General features: G+C 41.5%; 1 protein-coding gene across 5 annotated transcripts in view; it reads right to left on the bottom strand.

Moving 5' to 3' along the window:
- Positions 1 to 26,994, bottom strand: part of TAB2 (TGF-beta activated kinase 1 (MAP3K7) binding protein 2) — a 142,688-nt gene that overhangs the window by 22,153 nt on the left and 93,541 nt on the right. For 4 of the 5 annotated variants that reach the window (XM_048844255.2, XM_075126799.1, XM_075126797.1 and 1 more), the window contains exons 3-4: positions 19,910 to 20,099; positions 8,627 to 10,139 (exon numbers count right to left, since the gene is read on the bottom strand). In XM_048844255.2, the coding sequence (XP_048700212.2) occupies positions 8,627 to 10,139; positions 19,910 to 20,011 (1,615 nt within the window). In that variant the 5' untranslated portion in view covers positions 20,012 to 20,099. The remainder of the gene's footprint in view (positions 1 to 8,626; positions 10,140 to 19,909; positions 20,100 to 26,994) is intronic. The other variant, XM_075126800.1, reaches the window with a different exon arrangement.

The following is a 26,994-nucleotide window of genomic DNA, read 5'->3' as shown; positions in this document are numbered from 1 at the left end:
TCTGCCTGCAGCCTCCTGCCTCATTCACTACACATCTTCCATCTTTGGCAACAAATGAGACAAAGAGGACTTACAGACAACAGCTTCATTTACTAAACAACTCTGATTCATTCTCAGAGCACGCTCCATCCTGTGCCCCGAATGACATGGGATCCTGTGGAAGAAATAGTAGGTGATCATGTAATTTAAAGACTATCATAACACAAGAGCACACGGAGTCCAAATTAAGACTGCACAGGCAACCTTTATTCTGTCATTTCCTAACTTCTGAATGCTTCATTTAGCAACCAAACATGTTAATGACCCTTTTTGTGTGTAATTTCAGAGGTTTCTAAAAAAGGAATCTGAAAAAAATTCCTTTGTGTGGAACCATACTGACTTTCCCATGGATCATCAGTAGAGTTGAGAACCCTTATAACCACAGCACAGACCTTTAACATTGAGCGTAGGGAAGTAACTGACAGCAGTAGTAGGTTGATGACCTCTATGTGGATGAATCACTAGAAGCAGATAAGGCACACACTTTGCAAGTGGATAGCAGACATTTGCTGCCATTAGAAGAATGGTGAATCTCAGAAATCCTGCATTCTGTTCCAGGTTCTATGGCGACAGTGTTCTCTAGTGGGCACAGACCATCATGCCTGTCCTCCAACAAGCCCGACCCCTTCTGCCCTCCAGCCCATCCTCATCCCAGTCCACCAGCTGCCTCAGCAACTTGACCTAGTTCCCCATAACCTCAGTGTCTTGCCACAATCCACCGACAAGTCCCATGGCCCTTTGTTCCAGTCCTCACTCTTGCCACTCCTCAGGCCCAGTTACTCATCCCTCTGCATTCTAATCAGTCAGCTCCCTCCTCCTCCTGCTGGGGCACCTGCAGGGGGAGCACTGAGAACACAGGACAGCCTCCCTGTTCCCAGCAACACAACAGTCTCTGGCTACCAGGAAGAGCAATTGCAGGAAGAGTCCTACTCAGATTCTGTAGCCCAGGACTGGATTGTGCAAGTGCAGACAATCTTCAGTGAATTTAGCTGCAAAGCTCTAACAAGTCTCTACTGATAATATAACTGCTGAGGTTTTCAGAAGCTCATAAGCATTGCTAAATTTTCACAGGGACAGTAAAAGGTACATCCCTGACTCCATGCCAAACTTCCTATCAAATTTCAAGTCCTGGGGCCAATGCACGGAGGTGCTAGAGCTTCTCAGTAGAACTGCTGTAGGAATATATATATTTTTTTTAATATGGGCAAAACTGTTTTCCCCAAACCATATTCTGAGATGCAACTGAACCATTTTGAGTGAAGTTTCCCCAAAAATATTCAACCTGAGGCAGATACCTACCATGGAACATGTCAGCCCAAATGAATAAAGTTCGGCAAAATTATAACCAAGTGAAAAAAAACCAGTTACTAACCTTTCATAACTGTTATTCTTCAAGATGTGTTGCTCATGTCCATTCCATGTTAGATGTATGTGTGCTGCGAGGACCACTGCCAGAGATTTTTCCCTCAGTGGTATCTGTCAGGCTGGCTGTAGCGCCTTCCGGAGCTGCGCGCTTATGCACTGATATAAGGAACACTGTCGGCCCCGCACCCCCTCAGTTCCATCTGGCCAGTTGACTCCGACAGAGGGGCAGGAGGGTAGGTCATGAGCAACACATCTTGCGGAACAGTAGTTACGGAAGGCTAGTAACAATTTTAAATTCAAGTGCTTGCTCATGTCCATTCCATGCTAGGTGATTCACAAGCAGTACCCCGGGGAGGTGGGTTCGAAGTTCATGGCCACACTGACTGTAGCACTGCTCTGTCAAAACTGGGTCATCTCAGACCTGTTGGCTGACGGCATAGTGGGATGCAAAGATATGTACCGACAACCAGGTCACAGCTCTGCAGATGTCCTGGATTAGGACCAACACAAGGAATGCTGCTGACGCTAACTGGGCTCTTGTGGAATGAGCAGTTAAGATGACTGGAGGTAGGATCATTCACCTACTTGTAGCAAGCCCAGATGCAGGCAATTATCCAAGACGAGATCCTCTGGGCTGACACAGGTAGCCCTCTCATCCTTTCCACTATTGCAATGAAGAGTTGTGTGGATTTGCAGAAGGGTTTATTCCTCTCAATATAAACGGCGAGGAGGGCACATCTAAAATCCAGCAAATGAAGCCATCATTCCTCAGGGCGCTTGAGAGGTTTCAGGAAGACGACTGGTAGGAAAATGGTCTGGTTGTTATGGAATTGTGACACCACCTTTGTTAGGAAGGCTGAATGGGACAAGGTTGGACCTTGTCCTTGAAGAACACTGTGTAGGGCGGTTCTGACATAAGGGCCTTGATTTCAGAGACTCTGGCTGAGGTGATCACCACCAGGAAGGTGACTTCCAAGAGAGAAGTAGCAGGATGCACAATACTAATGCCTTAAGGAGGGACCCACGAGCTTTGACAGAACCAGGTTTAAATCCCCTGAGGGGAGATGGGGGCTCGCAGACCTGAGGATACTCTCTCCAGCCCCTTGAGAACATGGACCTGCCTTTCACTGGAGGGTGGAAGGCTGAGATGGCTGCTAAGTGCACTCTAAGAGATGAGAGGGCCAGGCCTTGCCGCTTCAAGTGGAGCAAATAGTCTGAGATAAACTGAAGAGAAGAAAGAGATGGAGATAGAGCATGTTCAGAAGCCCAAAGAGAGAAAAGCTTCCACTTGGTAGCCCTGATGGAAGGCTTTCTACTGCCTAACAAGATCTGCCAAACGTATTCCAAGCAAGTCTGTCCTTCAAGATTCAGCCATACAGCATCCATGCAGTTAGGAGGCTCAGCTCAGGCGAAGCAATGAGCTTTGCAAGTGATCTTGTCAAATCAGTTCTGGATGGAGTGGGAGCAAGAGAGCGGTTGTCAGCAAGAGATCCAGGAGCTGAACCAATGTTAGTGTGGCCAAGCCAGGGCTATCAGAATAACTCTTGCCTTGTCCCACTTGATTTTAGGACTTTGTGAATGAAGGGGATTGGGGGAAAACTAGCAGGTCTGTCCATGGGAGCAGGTAAGCATTGGAAATGGAGCCTGGACTGTGTCCACGCAGCAAACAAAACTGATGGCATTTCCTGTTCTGCCTGGTAGTGAACAGGTCCACCTGGGGAGGCCCCCATCTTTGGAAGATGAATCTGGTGACCTTTGGGTGAAAGGACCACTTGTGGTGAGAGGAAAAAACTTCTGAGGTGATCCATCAGTACATTCTGGGCTCCCAGGAGAAGTGACGCCTTGAGATGAATTGAGTGCTTTGCACAGAAGTCCCACAGATGGATGGCCTCCTGACACAAGGCCAAAGATCGAGCTCCTCCCTGTTTGTTGATGTAAAATATGGCTGCAGTATTGTCTGTCAGAACCTGCACCACTTTGCCTGAGATTTGGGGAACACACACTTGGAATGCTAAGCATACAGCCCTGAGCTTCCTGACGTTTATGTGCAGAGAGAGTTCTTCTTGGGACCAGAGGCCCCGAGACCTGAGGTAGTTGAGGTGGGCTCCCCACCCTAGGTGTGACGCACCTGAGACTAAGATAATCGATGGTTGAGGGGTAACAAAGGGCATCCCCATTATTACCGATCTCGGGTCTTTCCACCAGTCCAGGGAGGCGAGGACCAGAGGAGGAACTATGAGCACTGAGTCCAAGTAGTGTCTGCTCAGAGAGTAAACTGACACTAGACACATCTGGAGGGGCCTGAGGCACAGCCTTGCATGCTAAACCACATAAGTACATGTCACCATGTGCCCCAGTAGCTTGAGGCAAACCTGAGCTGTTGTGATTAGGTGGACAATGACACTGGATATCAGGCCCAACATGGTCTGGAATGGGCCTCCGGCAGGAAGGCCCTGCCCTGGATTGAGTTGAGCACTGCCCCAATAAATTCTGTTCTCTGAACTGGGACAAGAGTTGACTTCTGCTAGTTTATCAGTAGGCCCAGTGCTTGGAAGGTGACTTGGACCATGCTGATGTGTTCTGTACTTGAGCCTGTGACCGACCTTTTATCAGCCAGTCATCGAGGTACAGGTAGACTTGTTCACCTTGCCACTTGAGGAAGGCTGCTACGACCACCGTACACTTCGTGAAAACCCAAGGGGTTGCCAATAGACCAAAGGGAAGAGTGGTGAATTAGTAGTGGTGTTGACCTTCTATAAATCTGAGAAATCTTCTGTGCCATGGAAGATAGAAATGTGAAAGTATGTGTTATTTAAGTCCAGGGTGGCATACTAGTCTCCTGGATCCAGGGAAGGAAGTATGGAGGCAAGGGAGACCCTGCGGAACCTCAGCTTCTTGAAGATATTTTTTGAGGTGACACAGGTCCAAGATGAGCCAGAGGCCCCCTTTGGTCTTTGGGATTAGGCAATACCAGGAGTAAAACACTTTCTCTCTCTCAAGTCTTGAAGAACCTCCTCCACAGCCCTCATACGTATGAGGGATTGCATCTCCTGGACAAGGCGATGCTTGTAAGAAGGGTCCCTGAAGAGGGACGGGAATGGGGGATGGAAGGGAGGGAGGGATAAAAACTGAAGGGTATAGCCAACTGTCACTGTACTCAGGACCCAATGTTATGTATGACCATGCTGGCCTGAAGAGTTACAGACAGTCCAAAAATAAAAAGGGGGGCGGATCTGAAACGGTGACTGATACAGAGCCCTCGGGCGCACATTCAACAGCCTGCTTGGCTTGTCGGAGTATCTCTGAGACTCCGACTGGGACGCTGAAGTGGACGGGAATGGTTGGTGCCGTTTATAACCTCTCCTTTTTCTTTTGTAGGGCTCCTGTCTTGGAGCCACAGAGAACTGAGGAGGCTGCTGGGTCCTGAAGTGCTTCCTAGAAGCTGACAGAGCATAATGGCCAAAGGATCATAGTGTGGCCCTCGAGTCCTTCAGGCCGTGAAGTTACATGTCCATCAGGTCCGAGAACAGAAGAGCCTTTGAAGAGGAAGTCTTGGATAGACTGTTGGACCTCGTGAGGAAGGCTGGAGGACTGGAGCCAAGAACGCCTCATGGTGTCAACGGAGGCCGTTGTCCTGGCTGCAGAGTTGACAGCATCCAGAGCTGCCTGGAGTGAGGTCCTGGCTGCCACAGTCTTACCCTCCTCCAAGACGGCGGTGAACTCCTGCCTTGAATCTTGGGGCAGGGAGTCTTTAAATTTAGCTAAGGAGTCCCACAGATTAAAATCGTATCTCCCCAGCAGAGCTTGCTGGTTGGAGACATGTAGTTGAAGACAACAGGTTTATTCAACAGTTCTTCTGAAATGGTCTAGTCTGTGTCTTTTTGCTTAGGGGTAGTGCTTGACTATCCCTTTCATTTTCTGCAGGCCACCAAAGGCATGCGAGTACAGGTATTTGAACCTGCTTGCTGACACACAATACTATTTCTCTGCCCTATTTGAAGTGGGGGGCAGAGAAGGAGTTTGCCATAGGGCCTTGCCAGGTCCCATCACCGCCTCATTAATGAGCAAGATCACCTTGGAGGGAGCTGGAGCAGCCAGGATATCACTAAGGCTGTGTGATGTCTCTTTGAGCTCCTCAATTTCCAGACCCAGGTTCGCAATGACCTGCTTAAAAAGGCCCTGATGGACTCTGAAGTTATCATGACAAAGCAGGTTATGGAGTCCCACAACTGCCCTGTCTGAGGTGGATGAGGAGAAGTGTCTTCCTATTCCTCAACTATGTCCACTGGAGCCATCTCCTGGACATGGGTACCTGAGTTGGGGTCTGGTGCCAAGTGGGAAGGAGCAGTAGCCCATCTCTTGGAAACCACCAAGCAGGAGTAATAGAAGGGAGGACGCGGTACTGTGGGAAAACCCCAGGGGTTCCAGTGAGGCCACTGCATTGGCCACTGACCCACTGTCCAGGTGTTGGCACGAGGACTGTCACTGAAGTCTGGTGGTGCATAAGCTGGTTACTGGGACGCATTTTAGGAGGCACGTAAGGTTCCCCTTCAGACTCAGAAGAGGAGTCTTCTCTCAGAGACCTTTGTGGATCGGTACCTGCTTCTACCTCCATACCACGCTGGGGTTCCAGGGACTGGCAATGGACTGGTGATTGAGATGCCAGATCAGGGAAGGCTTGCCCCTAGAGGGTGCCGGGGGGTCCAGTGCTGGGAAGGAGCCCGACACTCCTTGTCTCCTCCTCCTTCCGGTCACCAGAGCAGATAGGTGTCCCATTGGAGTTGAAGGGACCGGCAGAGAAAGAAGGTCCCTAGCCACTTGGAAAGCCTCTAGGGTTGATGGCATTATCAGATTGCTGGCACAGCAGTGGCTTCTGGGAGTCGGTGGAGAGTCCTGCACCGGACTAATGCTCTAGGCGCGCACAGGCATAGGTTTGTCTCAAGGCTTGAAGCTCGGAGCATACCTGTCCCCTGGGGCTAAAAAGTGCCTCAACGATAGGAACTATCTATTTACACTAACGATATACACGAACGCTAACTACAAAAAATTACAAACGAAGATAGAGTCCAAAAACCACTGGGAAGAAAGCAAGAAAGGTTGTTTCGGTAACCATCCCGGGCGTAAGTTGAAACTGAGAGGTTGTGGGGCTGGCAGCATCCCTTGTACCAGTGTATAAGTGCGTTGCTCCAGAGTGCGTTAGAGACGGCCCGACAGATACCACTGAGGGAAAAATTTTCAGCAGTGAACATGACGGGCACACACCTAACATGGAATGGACATGAAAAGAAGAACATGGTCTTATTATGAAAAGTATCAGGCAACCTAACCGACAGATGTTGCTACCTGCACCACCTATAAGCTTAAAAATTAAGCTGCTTTGTGATATAAAAGACCCAAAATTTAGGAACAACAGTTACACTTCTAGTTGCTTGGACTGGGCAGATAAATCATGATCATGCATCTCAACTTCTGAATGATTTAGAAGTGTAGCAAAAGATTAAAAAAAGCATAGCAGCTGAGTGGAAGAAAATATGTTCTGGAAATCTGGAGCATTCCTCTGAATACAGAACACTTGAGCAGCATTACACATGAGTATAGAGGAGAACAGAAGCCCACACTAAATAGAGGGGAAGGGACTTACCCCATAAAGTCAGTGCAGAGACAGCTCCTGTCACACAGCTTCATGCTAAGACCATAACCCACACCATGCATTGGCCTTTTGTCTCTGAAAACTTGCATTACACATTACAATTGTGTATTACTTAATACACAATCGGGGTTCAGTGTAGGTGGGAATCAGCACTTTTGGAGGATGAATTAGTTCCTATGCAATCAGCGACCCTGAAGCAGCACTGGGCACAGGGAGCTTTCCCTGGTCATGACGCATCAGCTGTTGATTGTAGGAGTAGCTAGTACCATAGTAGGAATCATTTGGTATTCAAAGCTAGGTCTGGTAGGAGCTGCATGCAGCAGAAGCCAGTACCACAAATATTGTCTCAAGAAAGTCAGAACAGAAGAAAAACTGTACCAGAAATGCAGATCATTCGAACAGTATGATCATTATATAGATGCAAGATTTATTTTCCTCCTAATGTATGTTTAGCAAAAATACTAATGGGGATGGGATTTAAACACCACAGCATTCAAGAACCCCCTAATCTAGACAAGGCGTGCACAAGCTACTTCAATATTAAATTTACCTCATAACAGTTGATCTGAACAACGTTTACAGTAATCTTGGAACAAGTCTTATGTCAATTTCTTTTAATGCTAAATTGGTTGACAATAATTGAAGGGTCTCAAGAAGCTTTGTATCCTAATAAGTATTGGAAGGCTCAATCTGGATCATTTTCAAATTATTATTGTATTACTATAATCCTACTCCTCTCCATGTTAACAAAATACACAAAATATAAAGACACAAGAATAGTGGGATTAACAAGAGGAGTCCTTATCACTACACAATTCATTTGCTTTTCATGTAATCTCATCCCCTTTTGTTCACCACACTACTATTTAGGCTTTAACTTCTTTGGGATTGGATTCTTTTTCATATTTGTTTATAACATTATATAAATAATACAAGTAATATAACTTCAAACATCCTTATGGATGTCTGACAACAGAAAATGGCGAGATAAAAAATTCACTCCTATTCAAATAGCTTCCAAAGTCTAGATTCCTCACTTTCTATATAACATTTGCAAAATGAACTATTAATAAGGAAAGCAATATTCAATGGGAACAGTGCCTATCAACTGTAATCTGGTTCAACAACCTGTCAGTATGTCTGGACATTTGATTTGTTTAAAATCAATTGAAAAATGAGAAATCTTTTTCAGAACAATCTATTAAAATGAAGTAACCACCCTTCTAGTCTGGTAAAGTAAAGAATTCTATCCCATCTGCTAACTCAGAAAAGGCTACACAGAACAGAAAGTGATTATTGATAAGTGAACACAAAACAACAGAACCTCTATTTTACCGTCAGGTAATCAGTTAAACCTGCCTTTACCATGCAAAGTTAAGGAAGGATTGAGTCAAATGTGTGTTAATTATAAATTTGTATTTCTGTTTTAGAATATACTCCAGAGTGCAATGAACAGGAGTTATTGTATCAATTCCAAAATGGCTGATTGGTGGTTCTTGTTTTGCCCTGAAATGTAACTATTGGGCCAGATAACTTGGTAAAAATCTCTGCAATTTACATTAAGAATATTACCTTGTGTGTAGGCAGCATCATCGGATCCCACACTCAATTTCCGTGCATCACTGATCCTATCCACATGTGCTAAAACAGGGTCAGTAAGATGCTGGATACCCTCTGGTTCTGCATAGTGATCAGGAAGGTTTAGAAGATTTGTAGGTTCAAAGGTTGGGGATACTACCCCTGGTGAAACTGCAGGGGGTTTATTTGGAGAAACTGTAATTTTAAAAGTATATTTTGTGTTAGGCTGCGTGACCACTACTCGAGGAGAGGTTGCAGTGGTGTTGTTGCCCACTGCTCGACTCTTGGGTGGATGGTGATGAATAAATGCAGGACCCATGCTTACTTGACCAGACATATTCCTAGAGGTGGTAGTTACACCAGGATTTGTTGATATGAAGAGTGTTGGTTGGTTCCGCACAATTTGCTCATCTCCTGTTGTGGCATTTGCTGAAATGTAGACCTTAGGTTGACTGCGTGTGATCACTTCATCAGTATTTGGTGGACTGGCAGCTATGTAAACAGTGGGTTGACTTCTACTTAATGTCTGGCTGTTGAGGGAAGAAGGATTAGTGGAAGTGCGAGGACCAGATGAACGCAGCTTTGAAGAATTGTTTCTTTGTGGTGGTTCAAGTTTGATTTCAATTTGGTTTTTGCGAGGTCCTGTTGAGATATTCTGAATGTTATATTGGCTATGGGTAGCAGACTGTGAACTACCAGATGAATGAATCATGGGTGCTTGTGGAGTAGTGGGTGAACTGATAGGCATATAAACATGAGAAGTCTGGTGGCCTTGTTGGTTTGGCTGTGATGATTGTTGTGATGAGGTATGTGGCAGAGGACTGGATGTAGGAAGAGTAGTCCAGGGACTTGGTTGTGAAGGCTGGTAGACTTGCTGAGGATGCATGGGATTAAACTGAGACACCCAACCTGGATGCTGCTGTGTCTGTCGAGCTGTACCACTTGGAGTTGTAATATAAGGCCTAATATAGATAGAATTTCCCTGTGGACTATTAAGTACAGGTGGAGGTACACCATGTATGTGCAAAGACGTAGGGGTATTGCGACCAGGCTGAATATTGGGGGCTAAAGTTACCATAATGGGGTTGAACCTGGGTGTTTGCTGAGAGAGGCTAGATGCTCCTTTGCTGCCTATGTGAAATCCCAGGTGTTGTCCTGGATTAGAAGTACTAACTGTATTAGCCATTCCAAAGACATTAAATCCCTGTGGAACTTGAGCTGGTGCTGTCTGTGGTTCCTGCTGAAACAGTTCACTGTTGGGCTGACTGCCTTGAAGATGTCCATCACTAATGCTGTGAGCTAAAGTCCTATTTCCATTCATTCTACTTCCTTCCCGTCCATGGTGATACACATTCTGTGACTGCAAATCCAAGTTAAGAGATGTCATGTGATTTCGTAGTCCAGGAATCCCAGAATCATCCGAAAAACCTAGGTCTCCTTCACCGTAGAGATACTTCGTGCTCTCCTGAGACAGAACTGCACAACAGGCATCCAAGTTATTATTATTCTATAAAAAAAAAACAGAGTTTGAAGTTATTGATAAAATAAGGTCATATGCTTACATTGTATCATCATTAAAAAATTACTATGCAGCATCAAATGAAAAGCTTTGGGTTGTTGGCCAGCACAGCTGCTACACATGCATGAGGGGCTTGCATGTGAAGCTTACTATTATGAGAACTGTGACTCACTCCCTGGCACCAAGGGCAGAGATCTGCATTGTTGCTGCAGTAGTGACAGGGAGATCCTTGACAAGCTAATACGGTATGGTACTTCTTGGATGAATACTTTTGCTATTCTTCCCCACTTTCAGAACAATCTTCAGCATTGATCAAGACTCTGCTGAGGGGGAAACTGACAGAAGGGTTGACTTCACTGTACCTGTATATTACGGGTAAATAACTTGAAAAACAAAAACAAAATATGTTTATTTTAAATGTTTTCCAAAACATTTTAAAGATTGATTTCATAACGTAATACCATCTGCTGAATATAAAATGGCAAATTTATAAACAGAAGAAACATGCAGATTAAGGAAAGTGCAGAAGAGAACATTAAAGATACGTCAAATAAGAATTTAATTTGAACAAACAGCAGCAGCATATGAACAATCTACTTCACAAGATGAAACACTTTAAATAGAAGAAATATTGATTACAGTGGTATATTTAAATATTCATACTGTGTCTACCAAAATTCCCCTAATAGTCCACTATTTTCAAAAGCTTTACAACAACCCTTTCTTTGGGATAAACTTAACACACAAACTTGAATCTGAGGACATTTAAAAAAATGTAAATGGTAATAATCTATAAAAATAAATGAGCAAAATGTGTTTTTTGCTTACCTCGAACCGAGGTAATCAGAAACCCATAACTGACTAGTTGTTTGGTTTTTTTTTAAAAACAGTTTAAAAAACAAACTACGCACACTCTTCACTTTTTTCTCTGACTTAACTGGGGGATCTTAGAGCTTCCAACTAACCTTCTTTAAAAGAAATTAAAAAAAGATTATTGAAATTATTCAGTTTTCTGTCCTGAACCCATAATCATTCTCTTTCATCTGTTCATATTTTTATTCAATTTTCATACAGTCTATCTAAAGAAAACAAGTATACTTTAACATATTTCTTTTGTAAGTCAAGTGACTAGTAGGCCATGACTTCTACCAAAACCAGTAATTATAATCAAATGTATTTTGAACAAGCAAGCTGTACAAAAAGATAAATACATGTAAATGAACTAGAAAAAAATAGAGATATCAAGGAGAACAACATATGCCGCACTAGAATAATAAGAGTACTGTCCAAAAGTACAGCTCTCACTACTTCTATCGGCAAGACAAATTAACTCACGCTATATGCTTTCTATCAAATTACTTTTATTAAGTAGCAGACAGAGGGCCCAATCAGGATCAGAGCCTCTGTGTTAAGCACCCCACCGAATCATAGACCATTGTTACTCTGAAGAGTTTATAATCTAAGATGCAACAAAAGTAAGGGGAGGAACAGTAACAAGAAAATGTTTATACAGGCCAGATGCATACACAGCTTGATCCTTTTGAGTCTTTTAAAGAAATACATTATAAAATAAAGATGACAGGAGCCCTAGTGGCCATCTACCTAGCCATTATGGTAAAGCGCTTTGAGAGCCAATTAAAAACGTTATATAAAGAGCTAAGTATATTATTAGTTGGCAATTTCTGAGAGCTATGAGGTCTGAGAGCTATGAAGAAGGACAAGTTAGTAGTATACATATTAGCTTGGGCTGGGTGTTCCAGGGATAATGGGAGACATGGAAGAAGGCATGAAGGTGCCTGTGGGAGAAGCAGAGAAACGGGTAATGGAAGCTCGCACTGGAGAATGGTGTTGTAGGGGGAACACTAAGATACAGAAGTGGGAAGTACCGAGGGGCTAAAACACGAGGGGTTAAAGGTGAGGACCAGAAGCTTGTACTTCATGGAGTAGAGAACGTAGAGCCAGTAAAGGCACAAAAAGGGTGACAGACAGAATGATGGGCCAGAAAGATCTTAGCAGCAGAATTTTGAATGGAGCTAAGAAAACAGAGTGGATACTGAGAAGACCATAGAAGGAAATAATACAGAAATAACTAGCCAAGCTTGCGAGGCCCATAGGCACAACTTGATATTTTTTTTGCTTGGATGTAACGCAATAACTTTTGAATGCTGAAGCCAATCAATTCCAAAATTTCAGGTACTCTCAACATCAACAGATAGAACCCTACTGATTTTTATGAAAACCAGAAAACCCAAAAGGAGGAAGTGGAGGAACATCTGTATACAAAGTCACACTTCTAACAACCTGTTTATTGTCTATAGACCAAAGAAGGGTTTGACGGCAGAAATGAACATAATGCCCCTCATTTTAGCTCTGTCCACATCCAACTGAGTTTAAAATGTTGACACAATGAAAGAGAAAGACAAGAGGAAAGGAGAATAACAATGTTGGGAGGGGGACAGGAAATAGGGGCACACAGAACCTCTGACTGGAGGAATGGGGACACATACAAACCTCTTGGCATGAAGTAATGTTGGACAGAGCCTTAGGAGGGCAGAGAGGGTAATGGAGGGCACACAGCGCATATGAAAAAAGGGGATTGTAACTAGCTCCTGAAATAGAGGGGGGCTCATAAGCTTGTAGGGGAGAATGGAGAGATTCAAGGAGTCCCCGATGTGCGCAATAAATTTGGCCGACAGAAGCAAGTGTGCAACCCCCTAGTTTAAACAGGCTTATGCTGTGTCCTATTAACCTTTCAACTAGCCCTCTACTTTCAAGGTAAAATATACAAAGAGTAGACATGTTGACAGTGAAGTGTTCTGCTTAACAGCTTTCTTATATTGTGCTTTTTGTGAACCAATATTAGCTACTCCACTGTAAGTTGCAACTGAGTTTTCAATATAAGCTTAATTTTGAACCCCTTTTCTAAAATCCACACCAAAAAAACCCAATAATTTTGGCCTAAAAACTGATGGGGGGATTTGGAACAGATGTAGAATTTTTCTGCACAATTTAAAGTGATCTGGACAAGAGGATCCTGAAGTCAAGTTTTTTTTTTGCCATTCTGTAGGAAAACCCAAATTAGATGAAGCATAACTTAGTTTCTGGGACTTTCCAATTGAAACCTAGAAACCAGGAACAAATTTAGTTGATCAAGACTAGTTAAAAAAGTTCTCATCTTTTGATTTTGTAATGCTTCTATGGAATGTCTGCTCTGACAAGCTTAATATAAAAGGACTGCTAAGATCATTTAAAAAAAATTAATCTATAGCCCATTTCTTTACAGAGAAAATTTCCACTAGAAGGCTGGCTAGGGCCCATCTACAGATCAACCTCCTTTCCCGCAACCTTCACCTCCAAGGCTACCCCTGGCATCTGCACCCCCCCTGTGCATGTGCCCCACCCTCAGAGGCTAGATCTCAGTGAATCTGTATGAAGTACTGAAGAAAAAGGGAAGCAGAGAGTAAAGGTAAAAGTATGTTAGTTTATAAACAAGCCTGAATAAGTACTTGTAATTGAAGGGAAATGAAGGTTTGTTATATATACACCTAGAGAAAGATTGCTCTGTATATTCACATTTAAAAATATTACATCGCCTAATGGTGCCTAACAGTAGAACCTCTCCAAGAAGTGTCCATTAGATCAGAGGTTCTCAAACTGGGGGGGTGAGCCCCCTCGGGGGCGCAGAATGCATTCGAGAGGCTGGGGGGAGCATGAGACACTTTAGCAAAAAAACCCAAAACTTATTTCACCCATTTTACCCACAGTAATGAATAACTAGCAAAGCTGATTCCTCCAGACATATCAGGTCCTCAGATGGTGCTGTGCATTTTGACAGATTTCTGTTAAGCTTGCATAGCATTATATCAAGTCATCACCATCTGTACGTTAATCAGTTTGCTACGACATGGTGTGCACATTTAATTGTAAGCATACATCACAATCACAATTTTGCTTTTGCTCTTATTACAATGGATCATTGGGTCTATTTGACCTTATGGTTTTTAATATTTAGTGAGAGTCCCATGGTGATTTTTTTAAAAATCGGTATACGTACTTGTGCGGTGGGGGGTGTATACTACAGATGCAAAGAAGAGGGGTGCAATCAAATAAGTTTGAGAACCCCTCACTGGAGCGCTCTGAAAAGCCTCCCTCCCCTCCATGGCTCCAAATGTTCTTTAGACACTGCTACATAAGGACGCACAGTGCCCTCTACACCCTCAGTTCCTTCCACCACCAACACACAGACAAAACAAAAAGGGACTGAGAAAGAAGGGAAGGTGGGTGGGAAGCGTGAACATACAGAGCCATCTCAAAGCACTCTATATGTAAGTAACCTTCATTTCTTCAAGTGGCACTGCACACTGCCATTGTAATAAGTCAGCAGATGGTGCCTAAGTGCATGCAATCAAGTCCAGAAGGATCAGTGGTCTATGCCTTGGGGCAATTAACCAGAGGATTCAAGTCAGTTGGGAGGAACCTCAAGGTGATTGCCATCTTTGTAAAGTGTGTGGGTGTGGCCCCAGTGAAAGGAAGGAGGACTGTGTTGCCCTAGATAGGGATGTGCATAAGCCCAGGGAAAAGAACTTGTGATGGACACTGCATCAGAAAGTATCTTGTGTTTGGATACCTCCTCTGTAGCGTTATAAGAAGCAACTTCTATTTTCAGAAGTGCAGAATAGCCTCACGAGAAGCCTCCATTTGCTGATAAAATGGGCGAGCCTGTTCCCAAACAGAGAAAGGGAAGGATCGTTGCTGATTGGTTCTTGACTCTCAACCCTCATATCAAATCTATTTAGGCCTTGATTTAAAAAAAAAAAAAAAGACTTCTTTTTATTCTGGCTCTGGAACGATGAAGCCTGCTGAGTTCTGTTGATGTCTTTAATTTTATGAGAAATAAGCCAAAGACTACTATTAATAATATGGTCTCTGATAACAGAAAGGAGTAGATCTCCTGCTAGTAGAAGAAACCAAGTCCAAAGAACGGGCTTTCGATCTTGTCTCCTTCAACTTCTCCAGCAACTCATCTTTCTTTTCACTGAAAAGATCTCCCCTTTGAAGGGAAGGAGATCTTCCATTTGAATTCTAGTATCCAGAGCCAAAGAGGAGGAATGAAGCTATGTATTTCTCCTCAGGGTAACTGCAGAAGCCAATGCTGTAACAGAAGAGTCTGAGGCACCAAGGGAAATCCTGAGAGTGATCTTTGCCACATTTTGACCCTCCTCTAGGATTACATTTTCCCCTCTTCTTTTGTCATCTGGCAAATCATGCCCCCAAAATGCCAACTTTTCCCACAGGTGGAATAGATAGCAGGCCATAACAGCTTGGTAATTTGTCTCCCTATATTTGCCACCCTAATACCAAGACATGAAGAGGAGAACATCTCCTTCCCCCTTCTATCACTGGGGTGAAATGTGTCTATCCAGACCTTGATTTGCAGCAGCCACTACCAGTGAATTAGGTACAGCATGCATATGAAAACCTCTCTGAGGGTATCTGATGCAATTTGTCTGCCTTCTTGGATATAGGTTGGCAGGAATGGACCACACAGTCTTACAGGCTGGAGCGTCAAAGTTTAGTAAGGACATCGTACTCTTGGAGGTACCCCAAGAATATTAATCACCGGATGAAATGCCTCCTTCACAGGCACGGAAGACCAATTCAAAGTGGACATCATGCAATCCACTAAATCATGAAACTGCAGAGGATTCTCAGAATTGGAAAAGTCAGTCCCACATGCTCATCTGCTGAAAAACCAGAATCACAGTCTATACCACCTCCTCTTTTTTAATAGAAGCATGCTATCTTCTCATCCTCTTCCTCAGACTGATCCTTTACAGGTGAAGATGATGCCAACCTCGGAATTGGTGAAGCTTGTCTGTTTCTCAAGTCTCTTTACTTCTCACTCAAATCTGAGGAATGCTCAGAAGCCAAAGAGTGCACATTAGCTACCAAAGTGAAGTCTTCTTTGGAATTTAAGATAGACCTAAAACTTGAGCAAGGGTTGAGGCTGGAGCCAAACATTTGGATGGCACAGGATCCAGATACTCAAATCTATCTTCTTGGCTCCTGAAGCTGAGACTAGAAGCAACCTTTGGCTTCAGAACCATAGAAGCTCTGTCTGACATGCAGGATCTGGCACTGCTAACATCTGTCACCTTCTCTGGAACAAAGACAGCTAAGTACCAATAGAGTGTCCCTTGGTTCCAACTTCAAAAGCCTAACTGCTGGAGCAGCGGGAACTATAGGTGGACCCACTGAAGGTTCCAATTTCCTGGAACCCTTAATCTGCATTGACTTCTTGGAAGAAGTGACAGAAGCTGACTGGCCAGATACAGAGGATTTAGCCTCAAGGGCCTCCTTAAGGAGAAGCATCTGCAAGCTATATTCCTCTCCTTGCAAGCTCCAGCTGCTGAAGTCTGGAAGATGGAATACCAAGGAGAATGGTCATCCAACATCTGGAAGATAGCAGGGTATGAAGCCTCTTGAATCCCACTTCTTCAGTTCTGCCATAACCTGGAATTGTGCTAACTACCTACCTAACAACCTATGCTTATCACTATACTATAATAGAAAACTAACAATTAACACTAAGAATGAAGGAAAGAACTTCAGAGCTGAAAGGACTGGAGGGGTTCACATCCATCAATGGCAAGTAGTTGGAACGAACTGAGGTGGCAGAGGGCGCTGCACTCCTTACATAGTTATGCCTTCAGAACTTTTGGAGATCCTGAGGGGAGGGGTAAAAAGGGGGCATGAGAATGCCGTAATGGAAAATGTTTAGGGAAGGTTCTATCATTTGGCAGCACTTGGCAGTACAACATCCAGAAGTGGGACTATGCAGAGTCTTCTCGAAGAATGTTCTCTTTACAAGAGCAGATTAACATATTCAGGAAGTGGCAGGAGCAATAAGGAAAGGGCCAAGTCAGAGGTCTATTATGGAAAAAAAATAGGGAAACTGCCTTCCAAATTTCTGCCCACTTGAGAAAAAGTATGTTAAAATAAATGTAAAATAAACATAAAAATCCAGCTTATACAATAGTCATAATATTTAGACAATTCAAAACTCCACTTTACTCAAGTGTACAAGAGATAAAATTCACTGACCAGTACCATATATGGACTTGAAAGTGCTACCTTAAGACTTCTCCATCAGTCTTAACTCATAACTTCCTGGCTTAAGTGAGACTAAGCCAATACTGAAGTAGTTGGAGCTTCACTGTTATCTTAGTCAAATCAGAGCACATTAAATTACAAAGAAAGTCACTGACCTGGTAGAATTCTATCTGTGTGTATTTATGGAGTCAGCTCAGCCAGATGCCTTCCACCAGATTCGGGGCTGCCACCATAAGGGAACTTTGAGCTCCCCTGCCCAAGTCACTATGCTACCAGAGCAGATCCAAAAAGCTCTTGCTGCTGCAGCAACAGCGGTGGAGTACTTTCTGCCTCTCTGCACTTGGAAGGAATCATAACTTCCCAGGAAATGGAGTCCACTGCAGCCCAAGCCACTGGAGGACCCTCACACTCCCCACTGGATAGCCCCATTTATGGAACTCATAACATTAATTAACTTTATGTATTTAAAGCTAAATAACTCCGTCATTTAAAAACTTTAGTGAAATGCAATTGTCCATATTATGAACACATGACCTACCCTACAAAAACAAATTTAAAAAAATTGTACTCACAAAAGCAAGGCGGCAAACAACAGCAGTGCAGGGGTGCTATTTCTTGCACACTTCTGCCACACACTTCTGTTATGTGCCAGACCCTAATTTTCTGGTTCCGGACCCCTCCCTCAGTAGAAAAAAAAAATCAACCATATCAAATTTTGCCATATTTTGTGATGAGAAGGAGGCTGCCTAGTGTAAGACCTATCATAAACAGACTCCAAAAGATAAAGATATAATGCACGTGACTAAGCAAATGTATCACCTCACTCCAGTATGCCATTTTTAATGTTAAAAGAACTTAATAGCATTTGAAATAAAAAAATTAGTACTTTGCAGACGCAGTCTGAAGCACAAGCATGGTGCCATGCAATTTGAAGAGCAGATATAGTAACACCATGGATTGGTCCATTTTCTATTCCTGGGGGAATTCTGTGCCAAAAAATTAAAAATTCAGCACACAAAAAATTAAAAATTATGTGCACAATTATTAACATTCTGCAAAATTCTGCATATTTTGTCAAAATAACACAATATAATCACACCAGTTTCAATTATTTTTGATCATTTATTTCAAAATACCTGTCAGCAAGTATGCCTGTAACAATACAGACAACAAAAAAGATTCAGGAAATGTTTTTTGACAAACAGATTCCTTACTATGCATATTAATACAGAACTCTGAGTAATAATTCATTTAAACTACAATACAGAACTGTATTTCCCGCACCCCTCAGAAGCAGTGCAAAGGCTTGGGGGAGTCCAGGATAACGGAGGAGCTGAGGGAGAGAGAAGTACATTGTTGGGAAGTAGCCTGGGTGTGAACTTGGAGAGTTGTTAATTAGGGGTGGGAAAATTATGTAACAGGCATTTTTGGGGTCGAGGAGAGATTGTTAGGGAACTTCCCTCATGCAGACCCTGAGTGACTCCTAACCTCTCCCATTCAGTCAGGCACATCTGCCCCTATCCCCATGTGTCCTTGCACCCCACGTCTACGTGTCACTCAACCCCCACTCAGACACCCACTCCCCCATCCCCATGTGGCTCTGTACCTTCTCTCCTGTCCCCATGTGGCTCTGTACTCCCTCTCCAATCCCCATGTGTGTCTGTGCTCCTATCCAGCCACTTCCCTGTCCCTATGTAGCTCTACATCCCCTCCCACATCACCATGTGGCCCTGCAGCTCCCTTCCCCTGTGGCCCTGTCCCTCCAGTCCCATTCAGCCCCTACCCCAGTCTGTCCTCCCCCACTAGCCCCTATGAGCCGAACTGACCCCCCCCCCCAGCACCCCAGGCTGTCTGTCTCCCCATAGCTCATCTCCTGAACTGTCCTGACAGGCACTGTGAAGAAGGCAGGCTCTTTCTCTTCCCTAGCTAGCCGGGAGCTGTTGCTTTGTTCGAGCACTACAGCACCCTCTGGTGAGCAAAAAGCGGAACTGCAGCAAAATATCAGCAGAAGCTTTTTTCTGCACAAAAAATTTAAAATGTGCATGGCTCAATCATGCACATGCACAGTAGCGCAGAATTCCCAAAGGAGTAATTTTCCTACTTCAGCAAAAGGGGGGAGTGGAAGGTGGAAAAATAAAACTTTTTGCCTGCTCCTTATACGAGTAGCTTGAGACCTAACAAAAATAAGGGTAGGGTTGAAATTTTGCCTTCTTGCAACTTAAAAATAGTCATACTAGTTCTCTGAATATGCAGTGTTCATCAAATTTCACTCTAAAGTAAATTTTCAGCCACATAATAAGTCCTTGAGAATAAAAGTGTTTATAATAGAAACTTTTAGATTCCCAATGTAAACAGTACAAAATATTAACACTAACATATGAAGAAATTGAAATTCCTCAATTTTAAGAAACATTGTGAGAAAATAGACTATGAAAAAACTGGAAACTGATTTGAGACTTTACTTGTTTTAAAGCAAACAGAAGGAAGACAAAAATATAAAAAGAGATATTTAAACAAACAAAAAAATATCTGTTATCGACAGTTCACCCAACCATGGCAGGTTAGAGGGAAAGCTTTTGGAAGTTACTTGTAATATCTACAATAAATGGCAACACATAAATATACAGTACTAACAGGACACTGACCTGTAACATGCATCTGGACACAACAACTTCAGGTACCTCTGGAAATTTTTGTCGCAGGTCATGTAAAACCTGAAAATCTATTTGCTGGCTTCCTTGGGCCATTCGTATATTGCCTGATCAGGATTGTTGTTCAACAGGCAATTCTAGGCCTTAGTGAAAGGAGTACTCATCTCTCCTGTTCCAGCATTTTCTGTAAGAGAGGGGGAGGAGGGGGAAATGCCAAATTTTATACATGTTCTTAGTTCAAAGTGTGATGTTGTGTTTTACCAAAACCAAAAATAACGCTAAAAACAAGCTCTCTTAGATGTAGAAACAAAGACTTTCTACTAGGGCTGTCAAGCAATAAAAAAAATTAATCGTGATTAATCAAGCTGTTAACAATAGAATACCATTTATTTTAAATATTTTTGGATGTTTACTACATTTCCAAATATATTAAATTACAACACAGAATACAAAGTGTACAGTACTCACTTTACATTTTTATTACAAATATTTGCACTGTAAAAAAAATTTCCAATTCACCTCTTAAGTACTGTAGTGCAATCCCTTTACCATGAAAGTTGAACTTACAAATGTAGAATTATGTACCAAAAAAACCTGCATTCAAAAATAAAACAATGTAAAACTGTAGAGCCTACAAGTCCACTCAGTCCTACTTCTTGGTCAATCACTCAGACAAACAAGGTTGGTTACAATTTGCAGGAGACAATGCTGCCTGCCTGCTTCTTGTTTACAATGCCACCTGAAAATGAGAACAGGCGTTCGCATGGCACTTTTGTAGCTGGCGTTGCAAGATATTTATGTGCCAGGTGCACTAAAGATTCATATGTCCCTTCATGCTTCAACCACCATTCCAGAGGACATGCTTCCATGCTGACGATGGGTTCTGCTTGATAACGATCCAAAGCAGTGTGGACTGATGCATGTTCATTTTCATCATCTGAGTCAGATGCTGAGTCAGATCAACCAGCAGAAGGTTGATTTTCTTTTTCGGTGGTTTGGGTTCTGTAGTTTGCGCATCAGAGTGTTGGTCTTTTAAGACTTCTAAAAGCATGTGCCATCCAAAATCTGAGAGGGGCAAGGTGTGGAGCTTCAGATTCTTAAGCCTTGGATCAAGTGCTGTAACTATTTTTAGAAATCTCACATTGGTATCTTCTTTGCGTTTTGTCAAATCTGCTGTGAAAGTGTTCTTAAAACGAACATGTACTGGGTCATCATCTGAGACTGCTATAATATGAAATATATGCAGAATGTGCATAAAACAGAGCAGGAGACATACAATTCTCCCGCTAAGGAGTACAGTCACAAATTTAATCATATTTTTAACAAGCATCATCAGCAGGGAAGCATGTCCTCTGGAATGGTGGCCGAAGCATGAAGGGGCATACGAATCTTTAGCATATCTAGCATGTAAATACCTTGCAACGCCGGCTACAAAAGTGCCATGCGAACACCTGTTCTCACTTTCAGGTGACATTATAAATAAGAAGCAGGCAGTAGTATCTCCTGTCAATGTAAACAAACGTGTTTGTCTTCGCAATTGGCAGAATAAGAAGTAGGCCCGAGTGGACCTGTCGGCTCTGAAGTTTTACACTGTTTTGTTTTTGAGTGCAGTTATGTAACCAAAAAAAAATCTGGATTTGTAAGTTATACTTTCACAATAAAGAGATTGCACTTCAGTACTTGCATGAGGTGAATTGAAAAATTTTTTTGTTTATCATTTTTACAGTGCGTATATTTGTAATAAAAATAATATAAAATGAACACGGTGCACTTTGTATTCTGTGTTGTAATTGAAATCAATATTTAAAATGTAGAAAAACATCCAAAAATATTTAATAAATTTCAATTGTTATTCTATTGTTATCAGTAGGATTAATCGCGACTCATTTTTTTTTAGTTAATCGCGTCAGTTAACTGCAATTAATTGACAGCCCTACTTTCTATTTAAAAAAGATACAATAGTAACGTTTTCCATTGAATAAATGGAATCTGCTTACGATTCCCCATATAATTGTATATTTGAAAATTCATTATTCCCTCTGATTTTAATCCTTTTCAGTCTTTCAAATATTCATAATGTTTTCCTACAGAGTGTACGACTGCCTATGTCTATTTAATGCAGGTCTGCTCCTCAGTTTCACCTTTCCTTTTATCTTGATATTTATGTTACTGAATCAAATATTGCATTTTCCACATTATGCATATCCAATATTTTAGAGCATAGTATTTTGAATACACAATTTAAAAGAACATAGATATGGAAATGCCACAAAAGTGTTGTTTTTAAAAAAAACAACACAAACTGGAAAGAAATAAAATACTGAAAAGGTGCCTGATAAGGACTCCAATGTGCTTTATATTGCTCTTCTTTTACCAAAGTGATCTTCCTAACGGAAGAAGATAATGTTATGTTCAGAGTTCATAATTTAAAAAAAAATTTCAATAATCTCAGGATCAGCGTTTTAGCAACAACCCATTACAGTTTATCAATTAATATTATTACATACATGAGAAATATTCTGGTCTCATGATTGGATGACGTTAACCCTGTAATAAGTCAGGCTTCCTTGGACTATTCATATATTGTTTTTGCCTTCAGGAACTCAAGACTACAGAGGCCTGCATCAGTGTTAACAAATGAACTTACATGTACTAATGATTGTGCATCCTGGCTGACTGCAACAAGTTTGCACCATTCATTAACTTGGGGATTTTAAACTGGATTTTTTAATTTTTTTTTTTGGCGCCACTGACTGTAATTCCCAGTTACAATGTTTAAAAGAAAGCCACGTAATGATGAAATTCTAATTTAGCTGTATGAATGAATACAATTAACAGCAAATGTAACAATACTATTTATTTTAGATGAAACCAAGATATATATATTGTTCCTCGAGCCTCAACCTGTATACACCCCTTTGGTCAATAACTTTATATTCAACTCCACGCACAGAAATCTGGACCTACTTGTCAGCTTATTCTCCTAATCCTGTCTTTCCTTTGCTCCCTCTGTCATTCCCACATGAGGCACTACTTCCTCTGAATTCAAACTTATCCTAGTGTCCCTTTATTCTAAAAACCCTCTAATACCAATCCATACATTCTCATCCTTGCCACTCTCTCCTCCTATACACCTCTGAACTCCTTCAGCAAGCAATGCACCTGTGATTTCTTTTCTTGCAAGATGTTTTTGATTTCCATCTAGCCCAGGGGTTCTCAAACTGGGGTCGGGACCCCTCAGGGGGTCGTGAGGTTATTACACGGTGGGATCATGAGCTGTCAGTCTCCACCCCAAACTCTGCTTTGCCTCCAGGATTTATATTGGTGTTAAATATTTAAAAGTATTTTTAATTTATAAAGGAGGTCTCACTCAGAGGCCTCCTTTGTGAAAGGGGTCACCAGTACAAAAGTTTGAGAATCACTGGTCTAACTTTTAACTTTCTTTATCAAAAAATTACTGCTCTAAAAATGTAAAATGTTACTAAACTGATTTAGTTAAACTGGCTCTTGGTGGGAGGACATTCATTGTTCAGTTTAAGAGTACATTAGAGATTCCTTACTGACCTAACCTAAATTGATATAAGGCACTCAAACCAAAATAAAGTCCACACATGCGGTTTGAACGGATTTAACTAAATCAGTTGCTAAACAAATTTTAATTAAATCAATAAAAATGTATAGAGAGTGTATAAGTCTAAGGCCTTGTTTAAGTAATAGGACATTAACAGCATTAAAGGATGCAAAAAAGTTAATCTCTTTCTCCAACCAAACCTTTTCTTCTAAGGCTTCTGGAATAGCCTGCTCTATAGGTTCTTGTTTTACCTCTGATGGCTCTTTCAACACCTCCTCTGGGGGCTCTATCTCCTTTAGTTGATGTTCCCTAGGGCTTTGTCCTCTCCTTTCCTGTTCCTACTGTTTCTCCCCCAGGGGATCATTCACCAATACATTCCGTTATTACTTCTACAATGACCCTCACAATTTATCCATGCCTTCCTTTTCACCTAAAAAAGGGAATATATTTATTTCAGCCTGGTAGCTTCAACTATAGTTAAGATTGTGATTTTTTCTCTATTACCCAATTTTGACACATTCAGAATTGTACATGTTCACCTTTTGAAATGAGATTATCTGCTTGATGATTAATTTTTTAAAAAGCAAACTGCAATCAGCCATCCTTGAATTATGAAGGTCTTAAAAACCACAATACCCTCAATCCACATGACACTTTCCCCATATATTCATTCTGAGCAGCTTTCCCTCCATAAAAATAACTCAAAAGTGGTTAACTTTGAAACTTCAAAAATGGCATGCACTACACTATTTGAAAAAAAAATTGATTGGCTTAGAAAGTAGTAAAAATTTGAAAAAAATCACAAGCATTTTCACTGGAATCTGCTAATATTTTTAGCTTCATTAATCCCATTTCCTATGACACATCACAATATATATTTGATTAGTGGGCTCAGGCAGGAAAAGGAGTTGCTGTTGGGATAATCTTCAGAGAGATTTGTTTCAATAAGACTTTAACCAGAGCATAATTCTCTCATGTAAAATAATTCCTCAATATAAGGGCAAAAAGCAAATGAAGATATAAAAAAAGGTGGTGTGAAGAAACCTTGGATTTCATAACTGCATATTGTAGTGTAAATATTCTGCAATTTTAAAAGGACATCAACTTAACAACGTTTTTAACATATTGTAACACACATCACTTAAAATTGTTATAATTTGAAGATTAGAAAAGAATCTCTTTCCCTAATTTTCTACTCAGGGCATTAGACTGCACTATGCATTTTCATCCTCCCTTGTTTGTGCAACACTCATCGCTATGACCCAAGTCAGTCTGTTTAAAAAAAAAGAAAAATAATAAAACGTAAACATTTTACTACTAAAAAACTTTAAACTTCTATTGTGAATTCTATTACATGAAAAAACTACATTCATGTGATACTAAAAGTTGCATGATTAAAATAAAAGTCAGGAAATGCACAAGTTAAAAATAGTGACAGGAAACTTAACTTGGCCATCTTTCACGTATTCAGGTACCAGGTGACTGACTAACCTTCCAGGCAGGCTGGAAGGCTTCTCTTTTCTCCAATGCATTTAGGGAGAGGATGGACTGAGGATTCAAGTGGTTATTATCATGCCTGCTGTTGAAGGGATTGGATTATTTCTGCCAGTGCATCTTTGTACATTTGCTGGATAGTGGCAAGCAGTCAATCATAACATTTTATGAGAAAACTAAACTATGGAGAAGACACCCAGATCATGGAATAGACATTTGTTTTATAACTTAAATACACACAACATAAAATTTCTCTCTTCTAGTCTGTCAGAAATTTAATTTCATATGTCAGGTTCTTCATCTATTAGGGCTCCTCACACCAAGCAGCTTGTGGAATCTGTGCTTCAATGCTAAAATACACATCCCAAGACATGAAAGATGTGCTATGTGGCAGAGTTAAAGTTGCCATAGGAACATTATATTTTTATTTTTAGACTCTCTAGGAAGACTACATAATTGTAATGGTAGCAATCCAATTTTTAAAAGAATAGGTTGAGTTATCATAAAATGAAATAAATACCACTCAGACGTATGCAGTATTAAGGAAATCTGAGCTAAAACTAAAGACTGCTGTTAGACATTTAAAAAAAAAAAAAAAAAAGACAGTGAAAGGAAATAATTCAGAGAAATGCCAGTCCTCTGGGAAAAAATAAATTAAGATTTAGAAATAGGTTTCCATTACATTTTTAATAGTTATTGCCGTTGAATTGAAATTCTCCTAATTATAATAAAAAATTGAAAAAAAGACAAAGTGCCCCTTTGTAGTAAAGGCAGAAGTACTCTCAGAAATCTACTAAGTTAAGGGGCGAACAAAGTTTGAACTTATTTGTATCAGCTAAGTACTAAATGCCACTCTTCCCCCCCCCCACCAACATACCATATATGCAGAACGTACAAACGATATTAAGCTCACATTTCTAAAGGATAACTAAAACCCTGTATCAACCCTCCTAAACCTCTAAAAGGATTTAAATATTTCTAAACCTACAACTAGTTAAACAAAGTAAACCTACACAACAAGATGCTATATCATTGTCAAAACAGAGAAGTGCAGTAACTCACAGCAAACAAATACTCACTAGTAACACCTTTTCAATTCCTTACACCAGTGTCCCCACTGTGGGGCATGCCCACCTAGGGGAGCACAGAAGAACATTCGGGGGGCTCGGCCAGCCTCACATGGGGGGGGGAATAGAGGAAGTGCCCCCCAGCCACGCTCTGTCCCAGCTCTGCTCTAGCCCTGCTCCTAGCTGCAGCTCCGGCCACAGCCCCGGCACCCAGCCCTCAAGCCTGGCTCTGGCTCTGGCCCTGGCCCCTCTTCTGTCCCCAGCTTCCAGGGGGCATGGACAGACTGCATTATGGGTAAGGAGGGGTACGACATAAAACGATTGGGGACCACTGCCCTACGCAATACTCGGAACTTTGTGTTTGCACACAAAGTTTGTGTGTGTGTGTGTGTGTGTGTGTGTGTGTGTGTGTACACACACACACACACACACACACACACACAATATTCCAGCTTCTACTTTTCTAAACTGATTCATCAAACAACATTTTCTGCTCTCCTCTTCAAGTTTGAGACTAGTATTAGGTCTGTCAATTAATAGCAGTTAACTCAAGTGATTAATGCAAAACAAATTAACTAGATTAAAAAAAGTTTCAGAGTAGCAGCCGTGTTAGACTGTATCCGCAAAAAGAAAAGGAGGACTTGTGGCACCCTAGAGACTAACAAATAAATAAATAAATTTGTTAGTCTCTAAGGTGCCATGAGTCTTCCTTTTCTTTTTTTAGATTAAAAAAATAATTCACAATTAATCATAGTTTTAATCACACTGCTAAACAATAGAATACCAATATAAAATTATAAATATTTGTGGATGTTTTTCTACATTTTCAAATATATTGATTTCAATTACAACACAGAATACAAAGTATACAGTGCTCACTTTATATTATTTGTAGTACAAATATTTGCACTGTAAAAAACCAAAAGAAATAGTATTTTTCAATTCAA

The sequence above is a fragment of the Caretta caretta genome, chromosome 3 (assembly GCF_965140235.1).
Source record: "Caretta caretta isolate rCarCar2 chromosome 3, rCarCar1.hap1, whole genome shotgun sequence".
Classification (NCBI taxonomy): domain Eukaryota; kingdom Metazoa; phylum Chordata; order Testudines; family Cheloniidae; genus Caretta; species Caretta caretta.
Note: the sequence above shows the minus strand (reverse complement) of the source record. Positions and strands in the feature narration are given on the sequence as shown.